Genomic DNA, 22,414 nt, shown 5'->3' on the forward strand with positions numbered 1-22,414 from the left:
GGGGCAGGTGAGGGGGGAGGGGAGGGACAGGGGGAGGGGGGAACAGGTGAGGGGGGAGGGGCAGGTGAGAGGGGAGGGGCAGGTGAGGAGGGGAGGGGCAGGGGAGGAGGGGAGGGGCAGGTGAGGAGGGGGGGAGGTGAGGGGGGAGGGGCAGGTGAGGGGCAGGTGAGGATGGAGGGGCAGGTGAGGGGGGAGAGGAGGGACAGGGGGAGGGGAAAACAGGTGAGGGGGGAGGGGCAGGTGAGGGGGGAGGGGAGGGGCAGGTGAGGAGGGAGGGGCAGGTGAGAAGGGGGGACCAGGTGAGGGGGGAGGGGCAGGTGAGGGGGGGAGGGGCAGGTGAGGGGGGAGGGGAGGGGAGGGACAGGTGAGGGGGGAGGGGAGGGACAGGGGGAGGGGAGAAGGTGGAGGGGGGGAAGGGCAAGTGAGGGGGAGAGGGCAGGTGATGAGGGGAGGGGCAGGTGAGGGGCGAGGGGGGGGGCAGGTGAGGGGGGAGCAGGTGAGGGGGGGAGGGACAGGTGAGGGGGGGAGGGGAGGGGCCAGGTGAGGGGGGGGCCACCACGTGGCGCGTCACCTGGTTCCGAGTCGGCCACGGCAGCGGCGGTGCGGCCATGGCGCTGGGGAAGAAGCAGCAACAACAACAACAGCAGCAGCCGAGGTGCAGGCCACGGGGAGTGGGGCACTGTGTGTGTGGTAGTGCAGGGAGTGGGGCACTGTGTGTGTGGTAGTGCAGGGAGTGGGGTACTGTGTGTGTGGTAGTGCAGGGAGTGGTGTGTGGTAGTGCAGGGAGTGGGACACTGTGTGTGTGGTAGTGCAGGGAGTGGGGTACTGTGTGTGTGGTAGTGCAGGGAGTGGTGTGTGGTAGTGCAGGGAGTGGGGCACTGTGTGGTGGTGCAGGGAGTGGGGTACTGTGTGTGTGGTAGTGCAGGGAGTGGTGTGTGGTAGTGCAGGGAGTGGGGCACTGTGTGGTGGTGCAGGGAGTGGGGTACTGTGTGTGTGGTAGTGCAGGGAGTGGTGTGTGGTAGTGCAGGGAGTGGGGCACTGTGTGGTGGTGCAGGGAGTGGGGTACTGTGTGTGTGGTAGTGCAGGGAGTGGTGTGTGGTAGTGCAGGGAGTGGGGCACTGTGTGGTGGTGCAGGGAGTGGGGTACTGTGTGTGTGGTAGTGCAGGGAGTGGTGTGTGGTAGTGCAGGGAGTGGGGCACTGTGTGGTGGTGCAGGGAGTGGGGTACTGTGTGTGTGGTAGTGCAGGGAGTGGTGTGTGGTAGTGCAGGGAGTGGGGTGCTGTGTGTGTGGTTGTGCAGGGAGTGGGGTACTGTGTGTGTGGTAGTGCAGGGAGTGGGGTACTGTGTGTGTGGTAGTGCAGGGAGTGGTGTGTGGTAGTGCAGGAAGTGGGGTGCTGTGTGTGGTAGTGCAGGGAGTGGGGCACTGTGGTAGTGCAGGGAGTGGTGTGTGGTAGTGCAGGGAGTGGGGTGCTGTGTGTGGTAGTGCAGGGAGTGGGGCACTGTGTGTGTGGTAGTGCAGGGAGTGGTGTGTGGTAGTGCAGGGAGTGGGGCACTGTGTGTGTGGTAGTGCAGGGAGTGGGGCACTGTGTGTGGTGGTGCAGGGAGTGGGGCACTGTGTGTGTGATAGTGCAGGGAGTGGGGCGCTGTGTGGTAGTGCAGGGAGTGGGGCGCTGTGTGGTGGTGCAGGGAGTGGGGCACTGTGTGTGTGGTAGTGCAGGGAGTGGGGCACTGTTTGTGTGGTGGTGCAGGGAGTGGGGCACTGTGTGTGTGGTAGTGCAGGGAGTGGGGCACTGTGTGTGGTAGTGCAGGGAGTGGGGCACTGTGTGTGTGGTAGTGCAGGGAGTGGGGCACTGTGTGTGGTAGTGCAGGGAGTGGGGCACTGTTTGTGTGGTGGTGCAGGGAGTGGGGCACTGTGTGTGTGGTAGTGCAGGGAGTGGGGCACTGTGTGTGGTAGTGCAGGGAGTGGGGCACTGTGTGTGGTAGTGCAGGGAGTGTGGCACTGTTTGTGGTAGTGCAGGGAGTGGGGCACTGTGTGTGTGGTAGTGCAGGGAGTGGGGCACTGTGTGTGGTAGTGCAGGGAGTGGGGCACTGTGTGTGGTAGTGCAGGGAGTAGGGCACTGTGTGTGTGGTAGTGCAGGGAGTGGGGCACTGTGTGTGGTAGTGCAGGGAGTGGGGCACTGTGTGTGTGGTAGTGCAGGGAGTGGGGCACTGTGTGTGTGGTAGTGCAGGGAGTGGGGCACTGTGTGTGTGGTAGTGCAGGGAGTGGGGTACTGTGTGTGTGGTAGTGCAGGGAGTGGGGCACTGTGTGTGGTAGTGCAGGGAGTGGGGCACTGTGTGTGTGGTAGTGCAGGGAGTGGGGCACTGTGTGTGTGGTAGTGCAGGGAGTGGGGCACTGTGTGTGTGGTAGTGCAGGGAGTGGGGCACTGTGTGTGTGGTAGTGCAGGGAGTGGGGCACTGTGTGTGGTAGTGCAGGGAGTGGGGCACTGTGTGTGGTAGTGCAGGGAGTGGGGCACTGTGTGTGTGGTAGTGCAGGGAGTGGGGCACTGTGTGTGGTAGTGCAGGGAGTGGGGCACTGTGTGTGTGGTAGTGCAGGGAGTGGGGCACTGTGTGTGGTAGTGCAGGGAGTGGGGCACTGTGTGTGTGGTAGTGCAGGGAGTGGGGCACTGTGTGTGTGGTAGTGCAGGGAGTGGGGTACTCTGTGTGTGGTAGTGCAGGGAGTGGGGCACTGTCTGTGTGGTAGTGCAGGGAGTGGGGCACTGTGTGTGTAATAGTGCAGGAAGTGGGGTACTGTGTGGTAGTGCAGGGAGTGGGGCACTGTGTGGTAGTGCAGGGAGTGGGGCACTGTGTGGTAGTGCAGGGAGTGGGGTGCTGTGTGCGTGGTAGTGCAGGGAGTGGTGTGTGGTAGTGCAGGGAGTGGGGTACTGTGTGTGTGGTAGTGCATGGAGTGGTGTGTGGTGGTGCAGGGAGTGGGGCACTGTGTGTGGTAGTGCAGGGAGTGGTGTGTGGTAGTGCAGGGAGTGGGGTACTGTGTGTGGTAGTGCAGGGAGTGGGGAACTGTGTGTGGTAGTGCAGGGAGTGGTGTTTGGTAGTGCAGGGAGTGGGGAACTGTGTGTGGTAGTGCAGGAAGTGGGGTACTGTGTGGTAGTGCAGGGAGTGGGGCACTGTGTGTGGTAGTGCAGGGAATGGGGTGCTGTGTGTGTGGTAGTGCAGGAAGTGGGGTACTGTGTGTGTGGTAGTGCAGGGAGTGGTGTGTGGTGGTGCAGGGAGTGGGGCACTGTGTGTGGTAGTGCAGGGAGTGGTGTGTGGTAGTGCAGGGAGTGGGGCACTGTGTGTGGTAGTGCAGGGAGTGGTGTGTGGTAGTGCAGGGAGTGGTGTGTGGTAGTGCAGGGAGTGGGGTACTGTGTGTGGTAGTGCAGGGAGTGGTGTGTGGTAGTGCAGGGAGTGGGGAACTGTGTGTGGTAGTGCAGGGAGTGGTGTGTGGTAGTGCAGGGAGTGGGGCACTGTGTGGTAGTGCAGGGAGTGGTGTGTGGTAGTGCAGGGAGTGGGGTACTGTGTGTGGTAGTGCAGGGAGTGGTGTGTGGTAGTGCAGGGAGTGGGGCACTGTGTGGTAGTGCAGGGAGTGGTGTGTGGTAGTGCAGGGAGTGGTGTGTGGTGCAGGGAGTGGGGTACTGTGTGTGGTAGTGCAGGGAGTGGTGTGTGGTAGTGCAGGGAGTGGGGAACTGTGTGTGGTAGTGCAGGGAGTGGTGTGTGGTAGTGCAGGGAGTGGGGCACTGTGTGTGGTAGTGCAGGGAGTGGTGTGTGGTAGTGCAGGGAGTGGGGTACTGTGTGTGGTAGTGCAGGGAGTGGTGTGTGGTAGTGCAGGGAGTGGGGTACTGTGTGTAGTAGTGCAGGGAGTGGTGTGTGGTAGTGCAGGGAGTGGGGTACTGTGTGTGGTAGTGCAGGGAGTGGTGTGTGGTAGTGCAGGGAGTGGGGCACTGTGTGTGGTAGTGCAGGGAGTGGGGCACTGTGTGTGGTAGTGCAGGGAGTGGTGTGTGGTAGTGCAGGGAGTGGTGTGTGGTAGTGCAGGGAGTGGGGCACTGTGTGTGGTAGTGCAGGGAGTGGGGAACTGTGTGTGGTAGTGCAGGGAGTGGGGAACTGTGTGTGTGGTAGTGCAGGGAGTGGGGCACTGTGTGTGGTAGTGCAGGGAGTGGGGAACTGTGTGTGTGGTAGTGCAGGGAGTGGGGTACTGTGTGTGTGGTAGTGCAGGGAGTGGGGTACTGTGTGTGGTAGTGCAGGGAGTGGGGAACTGTGTGTGTGGTAGTGCAGGGAGTGGGGAACTGTGTGTGTGGTAGTGCAGGGAGTGTATTGTCCTACGAACCCGGCGACCCAAGTTACGATTCCCACTCACTGATTATAATCAGTTCTGGCCCTCCCCTAGGTCGACTCAGCTTAAAATGAGTACTTGGTGTGCGGTGTGTAAACATCAGCACTGGGGAGACAAAGGCGGCCGTGCATGGTGCTCGCCACCCGGCCCCCTCGTGTGCCCTGCCAACTCACAAAGTCTGATAAAGGCTACGTGGGGGGTCTTGGTGTGTGGTAGTGCAGGGAGTGTGAAGGGGTCATGGTGAGGGTGTGGTTGAGTGCTGTGGTGGTGGGGCGGTGTGGTGGTGGGGCGGGGTGGTGGTGGGGCGGTGTGGTGGTGGAGCGGTGTGGTGGTGGAGCGGTGTGGTGGTGGAGCGGTGTGGTGGTGGAGCTGTGTGGTGGTGGTGGAGCGGTGTGGTGGTGGAGCGGTGTGGTGGTGGAGCGGTTTGGTGGTGGAGCGGTGTGGTGGTGGAGCGGTGTGGTGGTGGAGCGGTGTGGTGGTGGAGCAGTGTGGTGGTGGAGCGGTGTGGTGGTTGAGCTGTGTGGTGGTGGTGGAGCGGTGTGGTGGTGGAGCGGTGTGGTGGTGGAGCAGTGTGGTGGTGGAGCAGTGTGGTGGTGGTGGAGCGGTGTGGTGGTGGAGCGGTGTGGTGGTGGAGCAGTGTGGTGGTGGATCAGTGTCCGTGGTGCCGCTGGCTGCAGGTCGCTGTCGGAGGACGGGTTGGTGTTGAGGCGGCACGGGGAGGAGGGCAGAGCGGCCGAGCACGAGGAGGGCGAGGAGGAGGAGGGGGAGGGGGGGGTGGGGGCGGCCACCACCCCCAGCGACAAGAAGCCGCCCAAGCAGCTCCTCCGGTAAGACGCGTCACGTGGTGACGTCACGATCGTACGGTGAGAAAGAAGTTCAACATACACACTGCCCACAGACTCAACACTGCTCATGGACTCAACACTGCTCATGGACTCAACACTGCCCATAGACTCAACACTGTCCATAGACTCAACACTGCCCATAGACTCAACACTGCCCATGGACTCAACACTGCCCATGGACTCAACACTGCCCATAGACTCAACACTGCTCATAGACTCAACACTGCCCATAGACTCAACACTGCCCATGGACTCAACACTGCCCATAGACTCAACACTACCCATAGACTCAACACTGCCCATAGACTCAACACTGTCCATAGACTCAACACTGCCCATAGACTCAACACTGCCCATGGACTCAACACTGCCCATAGACTCAACACTACCCATAGACTCAACACTGCCCATAGACTCAACACTGTCCATAGACTCAACACTGCCCATAGACTCAACACTGCCCATAGACTCAACACTGCCCATAGACTCAACACTGCCCATAGACTCAACACTACCCATAGACTCAACACTGCCCATAGACTCAACACTGCCCATAGACTCAACACTGCCCATAGACTCAACACTGCCCATAGACTCAACACTGCCCATAGACTCAACACTGCCCGTAGACTCAACACTACCCATAGACTCAACACTACCCACAGACTCAACACCCTCCATAGACTCAACACTCCCCATAAACTCAACACTCCCCATAAACTCAACACAGCCCATAGACTCAACGCTGCACCTCTGATATCGCCACGGTTGACTTACGTACGGTGCGAAAGAAGTTCAACACACGCGCCAACAGCGCAGCACGTGCACTCGTGCCCATTACCCGCCGGCTGGTCCGTGCCCGCAGTGCCCCTGGTCTCAGGCCGTGAGCCTGGACCCGACTTGGCATCACGCGGCGGTTGCGAGCTTTGTCCGCGTGATGCCAACACGAGTGACACGTGAGGTTAACCACATGGGGGGGGGAGGCTACCAGGCCAGGACTTTTAAATCTACAACAGCCGCAGTCTCGCACCAGATGGCCTGGGCCCCGCTGTGCCTGGACCGGGCGAATGGTGGCGGAGCGTGGGATGAGAGTCGGTGATGATGAGAGTTTCGCCGGTTCACAAACCTCCTCCACCCTGGCGCTCAGAGTGGAGCCGCGCCCCAATTCTCCTGAGAACGGAACGCAGCGCAGAGTCTCCACTCATCATCTCCGCACTTTATTATTTGTGTCGTTGTGTTGTTTTTGTTGCTGTTGTGTTGTTGTTGTTGCTGTTGTGTTGTTGTTGTTGTCTATTTAGCCGACCTGTGACCCTGCACCACCTCGCCGCCAGAATAAGTTTTTACCCTTTTCTGACCATAAATCATGAGTTGTGTTGAGATGTTCCAACGCCAAATGGACGCCCCGTTGCAAGGCATTGACTACACAAACTTGCGGCAAAAACTCGCGAAAAAAAACACGCTCTGATCATAATGCACGCAACGTCTTTGCAACTGATTGGCCTTCGCCAGAGACAGCAGCCTCCGTTGTGGCCTTGTCTCACCACCGCTCTGTTAGACCGGAGACATCGGCGAGAGGCAGACAGTACACAGACCATGCACGTGTCAGCGCACTCACAAGCTCGGGTGGAGCAGTTCGATCTATGAGAACTTTTTGCCAGTATGGGGCCGTCCCTTAAATGACGTCACGCACCTAGGGGGGGGTGGGGGGGGTTAGACATTTGTGACGATGTGTGACGAGGGGGGGGGGGTGTTTGAGAAATGTGACGTCACATAAAAATGCGCAACTTTAAATAAATGTAGACAACACGTTCCACTTAATTAAATAGACGTTTTAATAAATGTTTTCTCCTACAACATCGGAGTGCAGCGCCACATTAAATACGCGCTACAATGGCAAGAGTTTAAAGCGAATTGAAGCGTGTTTTATTTTAGGGGGAGAGCTTTGTGACGTCACATTTGAGGGGGGGGGGTCACTTTTTGTGACGCCGTGTGACGAGGGGGGGGGGATCAAAAATCGTCCAAAATCGCGTGACGTCATTTATGGACGCCCCTATGATTAAAAAAATTGAATAGGCGTTTTACCCTTGCTGGTGACAGATGTTCAACACCCAAATAGATACCTGTTGCAAGGAATCAAGCCTGCATTAACCCACACACACTACTGCTGGCGAACATGTAAACAAACGTGCTCTGTCTTATTGGTTCTTTCGGTAAAGTCACGTAGAAGGGAAGTAATAAAATAATAAAAATAAAACATAATAAAATAATTCTCACGACGTTTCGGCCACAACGCAAGCAGCCGTCCTCAGGTGAACAGGTCTGTCGAGAAGACAGCGTCTGAATGAACACCACCAGGCTTTCTGACAGACGCTGTTCTTCACCTGAGGACGGCTGCTTGTGTTGTGGCCGAAACGTCGTGAGAATTATTTTATATTGTTTTATTATTTTATTATTTCCATTCTACGTGACGACTTTACCGAAAGAACCAAGAAGATGAATCCCCTGCAGTCACGAAAGCTTTAAATCGAAATTCGTGCTCTGATAATAATGCACGCGTTGTCTTTGAAACTGATTAGTCTACGCCAGGGACAGCAGCGGACTTGTTCGTGTGGCCTCGTCTCACCACCCGCGTGAGAACGGAGAACATCGCCAAAAGGCGAGAGGCTACAAAGACAATTGAAATGTCGGAACACTTTTAGCTCGGGGTGGAGCCAGTTCTATCCAATGACTCACTACTGTACGTTTACGTGGACATACGGGTAATGAGGAGTCAAGTTTGTTTTATTTACTCTTAGACATTCTGCCCACATTCTGCCCACATTCGCAAGTCATTTGTGTCCAAATTCAAAACGCTGGGGGGGGGGCCCACATTGAACCGAGATGTTAACTACCTCGCCTGGTCTACAGGAGGTTCGTGCGTTCAATCCCGACCCTGACGCCTGCTGCTGTATATTTAGAGTTTGCGTGTCTCTCTATCTCATCATCATCACGGTGGCTAGGAGATGTTGACTACCTCGCCTGGTCTACAGGAGGTTGGTGCGTTCAATCCCGGCCCTGGCGCCTGCTGCTGTATATTTGGAGCTTGCGTGTCTCTCATTTTCTCTCCCGAGGTCGCGTGGATTTTTCTCCAGGTCCTCCAGTATTTCCCTCCACATTTAGACTCAGCATCAAGCGTTCAGAGAATCTGCCCGCTATAAATTTCCACACGATGACGAGCCACTTCGTTGAGCTATCATTTGTGGCCAGGTCGCTTCTGAAAATGAGCCACATCGCTCAGTGGCGCCTTGCCTGGTAAAATAAAAATAAAACATTTTATAAAGTTAATGAGTACCCGGTGCGGTGTGTAAACATCAGCACTGGGGAGACAAGGCGGTGGGACGTGGTGTTGGGCACCCACCCCCTCGTGTGCCAATGCTGGCCTTAATAGGTGCTTGCTAACAGCACCTGTGAACAGCACGTGTCCCAACAGTGTCGCGGTCACCTCCGATTAGCGCGGTTGGCTACGCACGGTGTGAAAGAAGTTCAACACGCAGACGCAGACACAGGCTGTGGGAGGGAGATGTTTGTCTTTCTAGTTGTGACCTGCAGTGCGGTGGTGGTGTGTTGGATGAGTGAGTGAGTGGATGAGTGAGTGGGTGAGGTGAGTGGATGAGTGAGTGGGTGAGTGAGTGAGTGAGGTGAGTGGGTGAGCGAGTGGATGAGCGAGTGGATGAGCGAGTGGATGAGCGAGTGGATGAGCGAGTGGATGAGCGAGTGGATGAGCGAGTGGATGAGCGAGTGATGTGCAGTGTGTTGGATGAGTGAGTGAGTGGGTGAGTGAGTGGGTGAGTCTGTGATGTGCAGTGTGTTTGGTGAGAGAGTGGATGAGTGAGTGAGTGGATGAGTGAGTGGGTGAGTGAGTGGGTGAGTGGATGAGTGAGTGGGTGAGTGGGTGAGTGAGTGGGTAAGTGGATGAGTGAGTGGGTGAGTGGATGAGTGAGTGGGTGAGTGGGTGAGTGAGTGGGTAAGTGGATGAGTGAGTGAGTGGGTGGATGAGTGAGTGAGTGGGTGAGTGAGTGGGTGAGTCTGTGATGTGCAGTGTGTTTGGTGAGATAGTGGATGAGTGAGTGAGTGGATGAGTGAGTGGGTGAGTGAGTGGATGAGTGAGTGGGTGAGTGGATGAGTGAGTGGGTGAGTGGATGAGTGAGTGGATGAGTGAGTGAGTGGATGAGTGAGTGGGTGAGTGGGTGAGTGGGTGGATGGGTGAGTGGATGAGTGGGAGAGTGAGTGGGAGAGTGAGTGGGTGAGTGAGTGGGTGAGTGAGTGGGTGAGTGAGTGGGTGAGTGAGTGGGTGAGTTTGTGATGAGCAGGGTGGTGGTGGTAGTGGTGGCTGAGGCGAAGCAGCGACAGTCTTCTAGACCGAGTCCTCAACACGAGGAGAGTCCCGGCCCCCCCACCTCACGCCCCCCCCCCACCTCGCCTCACGGCCCCCCCCCCACCTCACGCCCCCCCCCCACCTCACGGCCCCCCCACCTCACGCCCCCCCACCTCACGCCCCCCCCCCACCTCACGGCCCCCCCCCCACCTCACGCCCCCCCACCTCACGCCCCCCCCCCCACCTCACGGCCCCCCCACCTCGCCACGCCCCCCCCCCCCCAGGCGTCAATCGGCCCCCCCTCACCCGGCTCGACCTGTCGGGTGGCTTCGTGACGCGGTGACGGGTCGCGACTCCTGCAGAGAGAGGCGCACGGAGCCGCCCACTCGGGTTCAGCGAGAGCGACGGCGATAATAATAATTATATAATTATTATTATAACACGCGGCAAGCCGTGACATACACACGCGTGTGTGTCTCGCTGTGTGTCTGTGTGTGCGTCTGTGTGTGTCTCTGTGTGTCTCTCTCTGTCTCTGTGTGTGTATCTCGCAGTGTGTGTCTCTCTGTGTCTCGCAGTGTGTGTCTCTCTGTGTCTCGCAGTGTGTGTGTCTCTGTGTCTGTGTGCGTGTGTCTGTGTATCTGTGTGTCTTTGTGTGTGTCTGTGTGTGTCTGTGTGTGTCTCCGTGTAGCTGTGTGTCTGTGTGTTTGTCTCTGTGTGTCTGTTTGTGTGTGTCTCTGTGTGTGTGACGCTGTGTGTCTGTGTCTCTATACACGTGTGTGTGAAGCGGTAGTGTAGTGGTTAGTGCGCAGTGCTACGAACCCAGCGAGCCGAGTTCCATTCCCGCTCACGGAACAACACCCAGTGACGATTATCTGAACCGGTCATGGTCCTCCTCTCGGTCGACTCGGCCTCAAATGTGTACCTGGTTCGGTGTGTCAACATCGTCACTAGGGAGACAAAGGTGGCCGGGCGTGGTGCTGGCCACCCTCCCCCTCGTGCGCCGTGTCGGCCTTCAAAGGTGCTCGCTAACAGCACTTGCCCCAACAGTCTGTTAAGGCTACACGGGGGATCTTTGTATTTTGTGTGGGCGTGGAGGTGCTGCTGCTGCTGAACCCAGAGTGTGCCACTTCGAGGTGGGGTCTTACCAACAGCCCCACCGAAACTCAGCACCTGCCAACTCCCCATCGGTGATGGAGCAGTTGTTGGAGAGAGTGGAGAGTTGTCCATACCTGGGCAGTGTGCTCATGAGTGGCTCCCGTTTTACAGCAGATGTCCTGCTCCGAATCAGTCGAGCGACATCTTTTCATCGGCTGCGTAATGCTGTTTGGAAGCTGCCCGGCCTGTCGCTCCACACAAAGCTTCGGGTCTTCTCGGCCACAGTCATGCGCTCCCTTCTCTACGCTTGCGAAACGTGGACCCCCTTAATGGAGCATCTGCGCCGGTTCTAAACATTCAGTCTGGCCTGCCTACAATCCATCCTGGGTTTAACCAGGCTAGATTATGTGAGGAGCTCACAAATCCTTGGAAGATCTGGATATATGCCCATCAGTGAGCTCCTCCGACAGGCATGGCTGAGTTGGCTGGGTCATGTCACCCGCATGCCCAGCCACCGCATGCCCAAGCAGCTTCTGTTAGGCCAGACAGAGGGGGCTAAACGGGTGCAGCACGGGCTAGAGTAGAGATGGAGTGATGGGTGAGTGAGTGGGTGAGTGGCACGGGCTAGAGAAGAGATGGAGTGATGTGGTACAGGAGGACGTGGAGCTGAGTGGACTTGCCGATGACTGGTACCAGCGGTGTCAAGATCGGCCTCAGTGGAGGAGGCTCGTGAAGGACGCTGCTGGGCAGTTGGAGGCAGTCGCCCTCCAGCAACAACGGAGGGCGGAGGAGCGACGCTCACAACAACGAGCAGAGCGCCGGGTGGCTAAAGCACAGCAAGTTGGCATAGTCGTGGGCACAAGTGGTGCATTGGCCACTCATCTCAGTCAGTCGACCCGTAGCACCTGCTGGGTCTGCCCCATGACCTGCCAGCGGGCATTCGACGCTTCACGTGGCCTCAACGTGCACATAGCCTGGCACAAGCGACGTGGTGACGTCACCGCCACTTAGTGGCAGAATGGCGGTTGGTGTCTGTACGTGTCTGTACGTGTGTCTGTGTGTACGTGTGTATGTATGTGTCTGTACGTGTGTCTGTACGTGTGTCTGTGTGTGTCTGTATGTGTCTGTACGTGTGTCTGTATATGTGTCTGTATGTGTCTGTACGTGTGTCTATATGTATGTATGTGTGTGCGTGTGTGTTTGTCCGTGTGTGCGTGTGTCTATGTGTCTGTACGTGTGTCTGTGTGTCTGTACGTGTGTCCGTATGTGTCTGTACGTGTGTCTGTGTGTGTCTGTACGTGTGTCTGTGTGTGTCTGTACGTGTGTCTCTACATGTGTCCGTATGTGTCTGTGCGTGCGTGCTCCGTTTCAGCGCAAAAACCCTGGACCCGGTCCCATCGGAGGAATTCGACACGAGGAGGCACATGTCCATCACCGTGAGTGGCGGCCGTCCCCGTGACGCGCGCAAATGCACAAACAGAGCTGCACGCGAGCTCATCGGTTCGATCTCCCGGCGCGGCAGCTGACGCAACGGCGTGCGTTGCTTACATCCCCCTCGCCCGCCACGCAGTGTACGCGGGTTAGCCGTGGGCAGCGCGATCGGCAGGTGGCGAGCGGTGGGGCAAAGTGTGGGTACTCCGTCTGGACGGCGTGCACGAGGAGGCCAAAATTCCGTCGACGGGAGAGTCTCTCCGGAGCTCCCTACAGAGGCCCCTTCTGCCAGAAGTATGGCAATACGAGTTGAGTTTCGATTTAAAGCTTTCGTGACTGCAGGGATTCATCTTCTTGGTTCTTTCGGTAAAGTCACGTAGAAGGAAAATAATAAAAATAAAACATAATACAATCATTCTCACGACGTTTCGGCTACAACGCAAGCAGCCGTCCTCAGGTGAAGAATGAAACACCACCAAACTTGGAGCGTATATTTAAGCTGGGTTATACGCTTGGTGGTGTTTCATTCTTCACCTGAGGACGGCTGCTTGCGTTGTAACCGAAACGTCGTGAGAATTATTATTTTATTAAATTTTAATTTTTTAATTTTATTATTTCCCTTCTACGTGACTTTACCGAAAGAACCAAGAAGACGAATACGAGTTGAGTTTAGTTTGTATCTAAAGGGTCCTGGTGCTGCGTTGATTGGCCGATACGGTGGCGAGCTGTCAACCACCTCGCCTGGTGTACAGGAGGTCGTGGGTTCGATCCCGACCCCGACGCCTGCTGCTGTGTATTTGGAGTTTGCGCGTCTCTCTCTCTCCGGGTGTCCTCCGGGTTTTCACCCTCCACATTTAGAATGGACGTCGCGCGTCTCGAGTATTCGGCTGCCGTAAGTTTGCTCGCGATGACGATGAGCCACTTGGTTGAGATATCACTTGTGGCCAGGTCGCTTCTGAAAAAGAGTTACAGTGGGCCTTGCCTGGTGAAATAAAAAAAGTTTATTTATTTTCTATTTTAGTTTTTTTTATTTTAAGATGTTTTCTGCCAATCCATGACGAGTTTCTTTTACATATACAGGGTGCTTAAAAAATGTTTTTACACTTACGTATATGTTAATAGCTTCAAAAAGTCTCCACTTGTTTCTTATCATCGTCAACGCACGCCTGGTGGATCTCCAGAGACCGGGGGCACATTTCCCGTGGTATTGTTGCAAATTCACATTTTTTTTTAAACGCCCTGTGTATGAACGTTGGTGTAAACTGGGAGGTTACCGGTTCGATCTCCCGAGGGGGTGACGTAGCACGGTGCGATGTGCGAGAATGGCGACTCACGGTTCACCCCCCCCCCCTCGCCCCCCCCCCACCCCTTGTCTCTCCCCGTCTGCTCAGCCTCCCAAAAAGCACAACAGGCAATTCCACAAGCTCTTCAAAAGTATCTCTCACCAAGAGGAGCTCATCGATAGTGAGTCGGACTCTCTCGTTGACGCGCTCGCCCCACCTGCTTTCGAGTTTCGTGTCGCTCAACCAATTTATTTTTTCCTCGAACTTTCGCAGCACAAAGAGGGTGGTGGGGTCCCTTGCTCCTAAGCTCGGCAGTTCACCAGCACTCACTCGAGAAAGCCTGACCCTGCCGTTGGCACGCTGCATGTTAAAACCGGTTCCACAGCTCTGCCTGTCTTGAAAACAGTGCAGCGCTCCCAGAAGGAACGAATTCACATCGTGAACAGACTGCCCCATCGTGAACAGACTGCCCCCAGTCGGATCGTTCAATGACGATCTGAAACAAACCCACGCGGCGGTTACTTCCGAAGCGGTCAAGTGGGATATCAAATCTCGACATCGATTTGTAATCTGTTGCGTTTGCCAAAAATGCCATTCGGAAGAAGAAGATGACTCCCAGAAGGCCGTGCGGCTAATGGGTTGTGTAGGAAACACTTTTATGTTCTTGGTTCTTTCGGTAAAGTCACGTAGAAGGAAAATAATAAAATGATAGAAATAAAACATAATAAAATAATTCTCATGACGCTGTCTTCCCGACAGACCTGGTCTTCACCTGAGGACGGCTGCTTGCGTTGTGGCCGAAACGTCGTGAGAATTATTTTATTATGTTTTATTTTTATTATTTTATTATTTTCCTTCTACGTGACTTTACCGAAAGAACCAAGAAGATGAATCCCTGCTGCAGTCACGAAAGAAGCTTTCGATCGAAACACTTTTATGTTTTACGTGGAGAGACGGAGATACGCAAATGAGGGGACATTCTGGCGCCCGTGACGTCAGCCTGCAGGAGGGTGACCACCTGACCGGGGAATTGGCACCTATTTAAACTAAACTATAAACATTTTTTTTCTACCAGGCAACGCCCCACTGGGCTATACATAGCTTTTTTTCAGAAGCGTGCTGGCTACCACAAATGATAGCTCAACGAAGTGGGGGCTGATCACCATGTGGAAATGTATCGCAGCCGAAAATTCTAATCGCGTGATGTTGATTCTAAATGTGGAGAGAAAAACCAGAGGACCCGGAGAAAAATCCACGCCACCACGGGGAGAGAAAGAGAGACACGCAAACTCCAAATATACAGCAGCAGGCGTCAGGGTTGGGATCGAACCCATGACCTCCTGCATACCGGGCGAGGTAGTTGACATCTCCTAGCCACCGTGGTGCCCCTCTGTGTTTGGGTGGCGGGGAATTGATTTGAAGTCGAGATCTGCCGATGGAATTGTGTTCACCGCTCGGTTTTGAGGACAGACCTCGACTGACCGAGCAGCATGTCCGGGTTTGCTCTGCGGTGTAAGAAGGTTGCATTGTAATTGATGGGTCAATGAATGACCACGTGTTGTGTTGCGTGTTGTGTTGCGTGGTGTGTTGCGTGCCGTGTGCGTCAGCGTACACGTGCGCCCTGCAAAAGGACATTGTTTACCAGGGCCGGCTCTTTGTGTCCAAGTCTTGGATCTGCTTCCACGCCAACCTCTTTGGGAAAAGCATGAAGGTGCAGTGGGGGCCCCACTCACTCCGGGGGTCCACGCACACGGGCATGAATTCGGCACGAGAGGGTATGGGTGGGCACGAGAGGGCACGAGAGGGTACGAGAGGGCACAGGTGGGCACGAGAGGGCACGAGAGGGTACGAGAGGGCACGGGTGGGCACGTACTCACTGGGGCGCCATGCGGGAGTGGAGCGTTCGCTCTCCGAGCGCCTGATGAGGGCCGTTCCGCTGTGAAACTATGTGTAGTTTATTTTTCAGAAGCCACCTGGCTACCACAAATGACGGCTCAACGAAGTGTCTTATCATCACGTGGAAATTTATAGTGGCCAAATACGTAAAATGGGAGGAGCCCGGAGAAAAGTCCACGCGACCACGGGGGAGAGAGAGAGACACGCAAACTCCAAATATACGGCAGCAGCAGGCGCCAGGGTCGGGATGGAACCCACGACCTCCTGCACACCAGGCGAGGTAGTCAACATCTCGCCACTGCGGCTGTATGCAGATCGCGGTGCCGGTCTGCGAGGTGACGGCCATTCACAAGGACAAGACGGCGCGGCTCGTGCCCAACGCCGTGCGGATCACCACCAACACCGCCACGGTAACCACCACCGCCACGATAACGACCACTGCCACCCCACCGCCGCCACGGTAACGACCTCCACCCCACCGCCGCCACGGTAACGACCGCTGCCGCTGCCATGGTAATGACCGCCGCCACGGTAACGACCGCCACCCAACACTGCCACGGTAACGACCGCCGCCACTGTAACGACCGTCGCCACGGTAACGACCACTGCCACGGTAACGACCGCCACCCAACACCGCCACGGTAACGACCGCTGCCACGGTAACGACCGCCGCCACGGTAACGACCACCGCCATGGTAACGACCGCCGCCACTGTAACGACCGTCGCCACGGTAACGACCACTGCCACGGTAACGACCGCCACTCAACACCGCCACGGTAACGACCGCTGCCACGGTAACAACCGCCGCCACGGTAACGACCGCCGCCACGGTAACGACCGCCGCCACGGTAACGACCGCCGCCACGGTAACGACCGCCACGGTAACGACTACTGCCACGGTAACAACCGCCACCCCACCGCCGCCATGGCAACGACCTCGGCAACCGCGGAGGAGATGACTCTCGGCGCCGGGGAATGTGCGAGCAGCCCGTTCACGTTTCTCGAGGTTCCTGACGAGACGTCGTCTCCTCGCGGCCTCTCTGTGGGCCCCCCCCCGCCCCCCCCCCGCCCCCCCCCGCCCCCCCCCCGCCCCCCCCCCACCCCCCACCACCTCCACCCGACGAGTGACGTTGCTTGACGGCCGCGTGTGCCGCGTGTGCTGCCCGTGTCTCCCCAGCACACGTTCGTGTCGCTGCTGTCACGGGAGACGGCGCTGAAGGTGCTGCGCACCGTGTGCACCCACCTGGAGGTGGGGACCGCTCCACCCCACCGCTCCACCCCACCGCTCCACCCCACCGCTCCACTCAGCCACGCCACTCAACCACTCAGCTCCACCGCTCCACCCCACCTCTCCACCCCACCGCTCCACCCCACCGCTCCACTCAGCCACGCCGCTCAACCACCATACTCCACCGCTCCACCCCACCGCTCCACTCAGCCACGCCGCTCAACCACCATGCTCCACCGCTTCACCCCACCGCTCTACTCGGCCATGCCACTCCACCACTCTGCTCCGTCACTCCTCCACTCCACCCCACAAATCCACTCCACCACTCCGCTCCACCACCCCACAACTCCACCACCCCACCATTCCACCCCACCATTCCACCCCACCATTCCATCTACCTTACCACTCCATGCACACTTAGGCCTGCGTGTGTGTGCGCGCTTGTTTGTGTGTGTGTGTGCTTGCGTGTGTGTGCTTGCGTGTGTGTGTGTGCTTGCGTGCGTGCGTGTGCGTGTATGTGTGCGCGCGTGCGTGTGTATGTGTGCTTGCGTGCGTGTGTGTGTGTGTGCGTGCATGTGCGTGTGTGTGTGTGTGCTTGCGTGCTTGCACGTGTGTGTGTGCTCATAGACCTTTCCAGATGTACCCGACAGCCCGAAGCGTGGCCGGGACTCAGACTCCAGCGACAGCTCGCGCAGCAACTCCCCCGAGCGGAGACACGGTAGGGGGCCGGAGACACGGTAGGGGACCGGAGCGATCGCGGCAGGTAGTCCCCGTGCAAAATCGGCAGCCGATGAAAAGGTAGCGCCGCTGTAGGTGTCTGTAGGTGTCTGTAGGTGTCTGTAGGTGTCTGTCTGTAGGTGTCTGTAGGTGTCTGTAGATGTCTGTCTGTAGGTGTCTGTAGGTATCTGTAGGTGTCTGTAGGTATCTGTAGGTGTCTGTAGGTTTCTGTCTGTAGGTGTCTGTAGGTGTCTGTAGGTGTCTGTCTGTAGGTGTCTGTCTGTAGGTGTCTGTCTGTAGGTGTCTGTCTGTAGGTGTCTGTAGGTGTCTGTAGGTGTCTGTAGGTGTCTCTAGATGTCTGTCTGTAGGTATCTGTAGATGTCTGTAGGTATCTGTATGTATCTGTAGGTGTCTGTTTGTAGGTGTCTGTTGGTGTCTGTAGGTGTCTGTAGGTATCTGTATGTATCTGTAGGTGTCTGTCTGTAGGTGTCTGTAGGTATCTGTATGTATCTGTAGGTGTCTGTCTGTGTCTGTAGGTGTCTGTCTGTGTCTGTAGGTGTCTGTAAGTGTCTCGAGGTAGTTATACCCCGATTAACGTCTCCCCCTTTCACGTCGCTTCCCAAACACCCCGTCGCTGCATTAAAACCACGACCCGATCTCCGCCAGCCTCGGCCCCGCACACTCACGTCGCTGGTGGCAACATCCGTCCCTTCTCATTATCCGCCGCCTCCACCAGCACCCACCACCCACCACTTGTCAATCGCTTCGATTGACGTCGTTGAGATATTCGTCGTCGCACCTTTCAGGAAGGCATCCCCGACATAAACCACCGGGGTGTTGCTGTACGTATCGGTGCCTGTAGATACGTGTCAGTGCCTGTAGGTGTGTCTGTAGGTATCTGGGTGTCTCTAGGTACGTGTGTCGGTGCCTGTAGGTGTCTGTAGTTATCTGTGGGTGTCTCCAGGTACCTCTCGGTGCCTGTAGATGTGTCTTTAGGTATCTGTCAGTGTCTCCAGGTACGTGTGTCGGTGCCTGTAGGTGTGTCTGTAGGTATCTGTGCATCTCTCGGTACATGTCGCTGCCTGTAGGTGTGTCTGTAGGTATCTGTGGGTGTCTCTAGGTACGTGTCAATGCCTGTAGGTGTGTCTGTAGGTATCTGTGCGTGTCTCTAGGTATGTGTCGGTGCCTGTAGGGGTATCTGTAGGTATCTGTGGGTATCTCTAGGTACGTGTGTCGGTGCCTGTAGGTGTGTCTGTAGGTATCTGTGCGTGTCTCTAGGTATGTGTCGGTGCCTGTAGGGGTATCTGTAGGTATCTGTGGGTATCTCTAGGTACGTGTCAGTGCCTGTGGGTGTATGTAGGTATCTGTTGGTGTTTCTAGTCACGAGTCGGTCAAAATAAAGGTTTTTGGGTTTAGATCGCGTTATTTATAAATGTGTGGCAACCCTCCACCACCCGACACGGCCAATCAGTAAAAAAATGTGTCACGTTGACAAAAGACAAAATAGTTCACTACTTTAGCCCACCTGTGTGTTGAAGAGTGGATCCACAACATTTACAACTTGAGCAGCCTGGAAGCGTATTATTAAGTAACACACAACACACATTGCAATTCTTTACAGGTGAGTCACATGCTAAGTGTGGCTGATGACTGATCTATTACATAATTGCATACACCCCCACCCCCGCCTCCGCCTCTGATCTCGAATCCTGATAGGGTTCAACAATGATGACGTCATACTGCACTATTTAAGATCGGAAGCAGGTGGATGGCTTCACTGTTCTGGCAAATCGCCCGAAGATGCTGGATGCAATTTCCAGCAAAACGTCGTACAACTCAAATTGTAAATGTTGTGGATTCACTTCAACACACCGGTGGGCTAAAGTAGTGAACTATTTTGTCTTTTGTCAACGTGACACTTTTTTTTACTGATTGGCCGTGTCGGGTGGAGGAGAGTTGCGACACATTCATAAATAACGCGATCTAACCCAAAAACCTTTATTTTGAATAATACTGGTCGCGAAAGCCTACGTGTCCCTGTCGGTGCCGGTAGATGTGTCTGAAGGTGTCTGTTGGTATCTCGAGGTCCCTGTCGGTGCCTGTGTAGTAGGTTAAATGAGACGTGGACGACGTAGTCGGATGCACACTTATTTATTATAACGTTTCACTCAGCACAGGCCAAGGTATACAACACTCGAAGGGGTATCGGCCCCTTCACCCGTATAACAGGGAGACCCCACTGTCTCTATCCCGGCTAGCCTACATCCAGGTCCTCCACTACAGAGCTAGGGGAGGCTAGCTGATCCAGCTCTGGCCAAGCTGGGATCACGGCACCCTGAGTCCCCAGACCGGCTCTTACAAGAGCATCGGCTCTGGGCTCTCGGGGCCACGCCACTGGCTTGCCCTGGTCGGTCCTTAGGAGGACGGCGATCCAGGGGAGTCCCAGGGCCTATCTAGCCGGTCTTCGCTCTTCGCTGGTTTAAGCTGAACACTGAACCCCGAGCCCACCGGCTCACCGCCTTATATAGCAACTCCCCCCCCCCCCCCCCGAGGGGTGGGGGCGTGGGGGATCACAGCGCCGTCACAGCCCCCCAGGCTGGACGGTGCGGACGTGGATGTAAGCGTCCTTCTGCGTGCGGCATAACCAGCCCCGGTGTGTTTGTTCGCCCTCCCGTAACACCCCTACACCTGTAGATGTGTCTGAAGGTGTCTGTGGTGCCTGTGCGTGTGTTTCCCTGCGTTGTTCACGTGTCAGATAAACTCTCGAGGGCGCAGGAGCCCAGCTTCGACAGCGTGGACGGAGACGGCGGCCTCTACTCCCACAATGCACCGGCGGTGGAGGGCGACGCTGCAGCCGCCACCCACAATGCACCGGGGCCCCCAAGCTCGGGCCGCAGCCTCGGCTGCATGCTGTGCACCTTGTTCCTCACGTGAGCCTCCCGGTGGCACGGACACACGGCAAAAACAAAGTTCCTCCACCCCCCCGTGTAGCCTGAACAGACTGTTGGTGAGTAGCACCTACGCAGGCCGGCACGGCGCACGAGGGGGTGGGTGGCCAGCACGACGCCCGACCGCCTTTGTCTTCCCGGTGGCGATGTTTACGCACCACACCAGGCCCTCAATTGAGTTCGAGTCGAACGAGGGGAGGCCCAGATAATCGTCGCCGGTGTTCGCCATGAGCGGGAATCAAACTCGGGTCGCTGGGTTCGCAGTGCAGCGCACTGACCATTGCAGACGTACACTCGCACAAGCACACACACGCACGCTCGCACACACGCACACTCACACACGTGCACGCTCGCACACGCGCACACTCACACAGACGCACACAGGCACACTCACCTGGCTAGCAACACGCGGCGATGCCCCACACGCCGCACACAGCCGAGTGGAGCGCACAGCCGAGTCTTTGGACGTCTCTTGGGAGCCTATGACGAGTGCGGCGTGTGGACAACACCTCTGCCCCCACCCCCCCGCCCCCCCGCCCCCCCACCCCGCCCCCCCCACCCCCCCTCCCAGCACGGTGCTGCTGGTGGGCATCTCCTCGTACTTGGCCATGAGGATCGCCTTTCTGGAGAGGCACATTCATCTCATGGAGGCCGCGCCGGGGTGAGTCGTCCGCTCATCCACCTGTCCCCCTCGTCCCGCTCGCCCGCTCGCCCGCTCGTCCACTCGCCCGCTAGGCCCACTCAGCCCGCTCGCTCGTCCGCTCGTCCACGCCATCGCGGATCCACATGACAACCGCAGCGCGTCACAGGTTTGAGTTTGGGAGACCTCGACAAACCAGGAGAGGGGGGGAGCGTCGTCTGCAGAGTAACCCCCCCCCCCCCATCCCATGTGTTTGTGAATTATTTAATATTTTAGGCAGGAAATTCGTTTTGAAATTTAGATGTTTTTTTCTGGAGGTGGAGGTATCCCCAGACCCCACGGAAGATTGGGTCCCCTCCAAAGTTGACTCCATGGCTACGGCCTTGGTGGGGGACGTCACCGCCACTTAGCGGTGAACGTCAGTTGTCGTTGCGTTATGTTGTTGTTGTTGTTGTGTGCGTGGTGCAGGCTCACCGAGCAGTGGGGCTGCCTCTCCTCCGAGCCGTCCGCCGACGGCCACTCGTGCCTGAACAGCGCCATCACCACCGGCCTCAACGCCCTCGACAAGGTAGCGCCCTCCTTCCCCTCCTCCTCCGCCCGCCGTCAGCCCGCGGCAGCGACGTGCGTGTGCCGTGGCCACGGTCGCGGAGACGGAGCTCGGAGACGCAGCGTGGAGGTGGTCCGCGTGGCCACGTGGCGGCCACGTGTGACGCTCACGGCGTGCCGCTCTCGTTGTCCCCAGGTGCAGGCGGACCTGCGCAGGCTGCTGGACGACTGGGAGTGACTCTCCGCACGCCGCTCCTCCTCCTCCTCCTCGGCGCGGGATTCCGGCGGGCCGTAACGACCGCGTCGTCTCAGGGGGGGGGGGGAGTCGTGACACCGGCTGGGGGGGGTGGTGACCCTTGCGAGATGCTGCTAATTTCCTACACATCGGGACGTGTTGAATCTTCTCACTTTTTATGCCATTTTAAACTAAGCACGTTCGCCCACAGGCGTGAAACATGCGCAGTCGTGTGAAGGTAATGGGGTTTTGGGACGGGTGGGCGTGGGGGGGGGGCGGTCACCGTTGCTGAATTTTGGCTGTGGAAGGCCGGGCAGCCCAGTCGCTCGCTCAACTCATTCAGCCGGCCATTTGTTCAGTCGCCCGTCCGGTCATTCGGACACGAATTCAGTCGCTCGCCCGTTACCACGCACCGCTGCTCAAGCACTCGGTCGGCAGCCGCGTGCAGGGCCCCTCGTGCCCTCGCGCCTTTGTCGGCCAATCAAGAGCTGGCGAGTTCTCGTCGTTTTTACTTGTATAGTTTTTTAAGCGAATGAGACGCCAATAAAAACGCGTCGGGAGCTTGAGAGGCTGCATTCGTCTTTCGCCTGCCACAGCGCTGATTGTGTGCCGCACACAACAACAACAACAACCGCCATTCGCCACGATGCTTGTGCCAGGCTATGTGCACCTTGAGGCCACGTGAAGTGTCGAACGCCCGCTGGCAGGAGGTCACGGGGCAGACCCAGGTGCCACGGGTCGACTGACCGAGATGACCGAGATGACTGGCTGATGCACCACCTGTGCCCCCTACTGTGCCAACTTGCTGTGCTTTAGCCACTCGGCGCTCCGCT

At 57.1% G+C, this 22,414-nt stretch overlaps 1 protein-coding gene across 1 annotated transcript; it reads left to right on the forward strand.

The window, feature by feature from the left end:
* The first annotated feature begins 608 nt into the window (after positions 1-608).
* LOC144950725 (uncharacterized) lies at positions 609-21,652 on the forward strand. The gene is made up of 12 exons (XM_078880798.1): positions 609-655; positions 5,040-5,189; positions 12,029-12,092; positions 13,479-13,551; positions 14,978-15,081; positions 15,581-15,676; positions 16,445-16,516; positions 17,123-17,213; positions 19,968-20,142; positions 20,732-20,821; positions 21,269-21,368; positions 21,543-21,652. Exons 1-12 carry the CDS (start codon positions 609-611, stop codon positions 21,582-21,584), a joined length of 1,104 nt encoding a protein of 367 aa, XP_078736924.1. The 3' UTR covers positions 21,585-21,652.
* The last annotated feature ends 762 nt before the right edge of the window (positions 21,653-22,414 follow it).

This window comes from Lampetra fluviatilis, chromosome 59 (genome assembly GCF_964198595.1).
Source record: "Lampetra fluviatilis chromosome 59, kcLamFluv1.1, whole genome shotgun sequence".
Lineage (NCBI taxonomy): Eukaryota > Metazoa > Chordata > Hyperoartia > Petromyzontiformes > Petromyzontidae > Lampetra > Lampetra fluviatilis.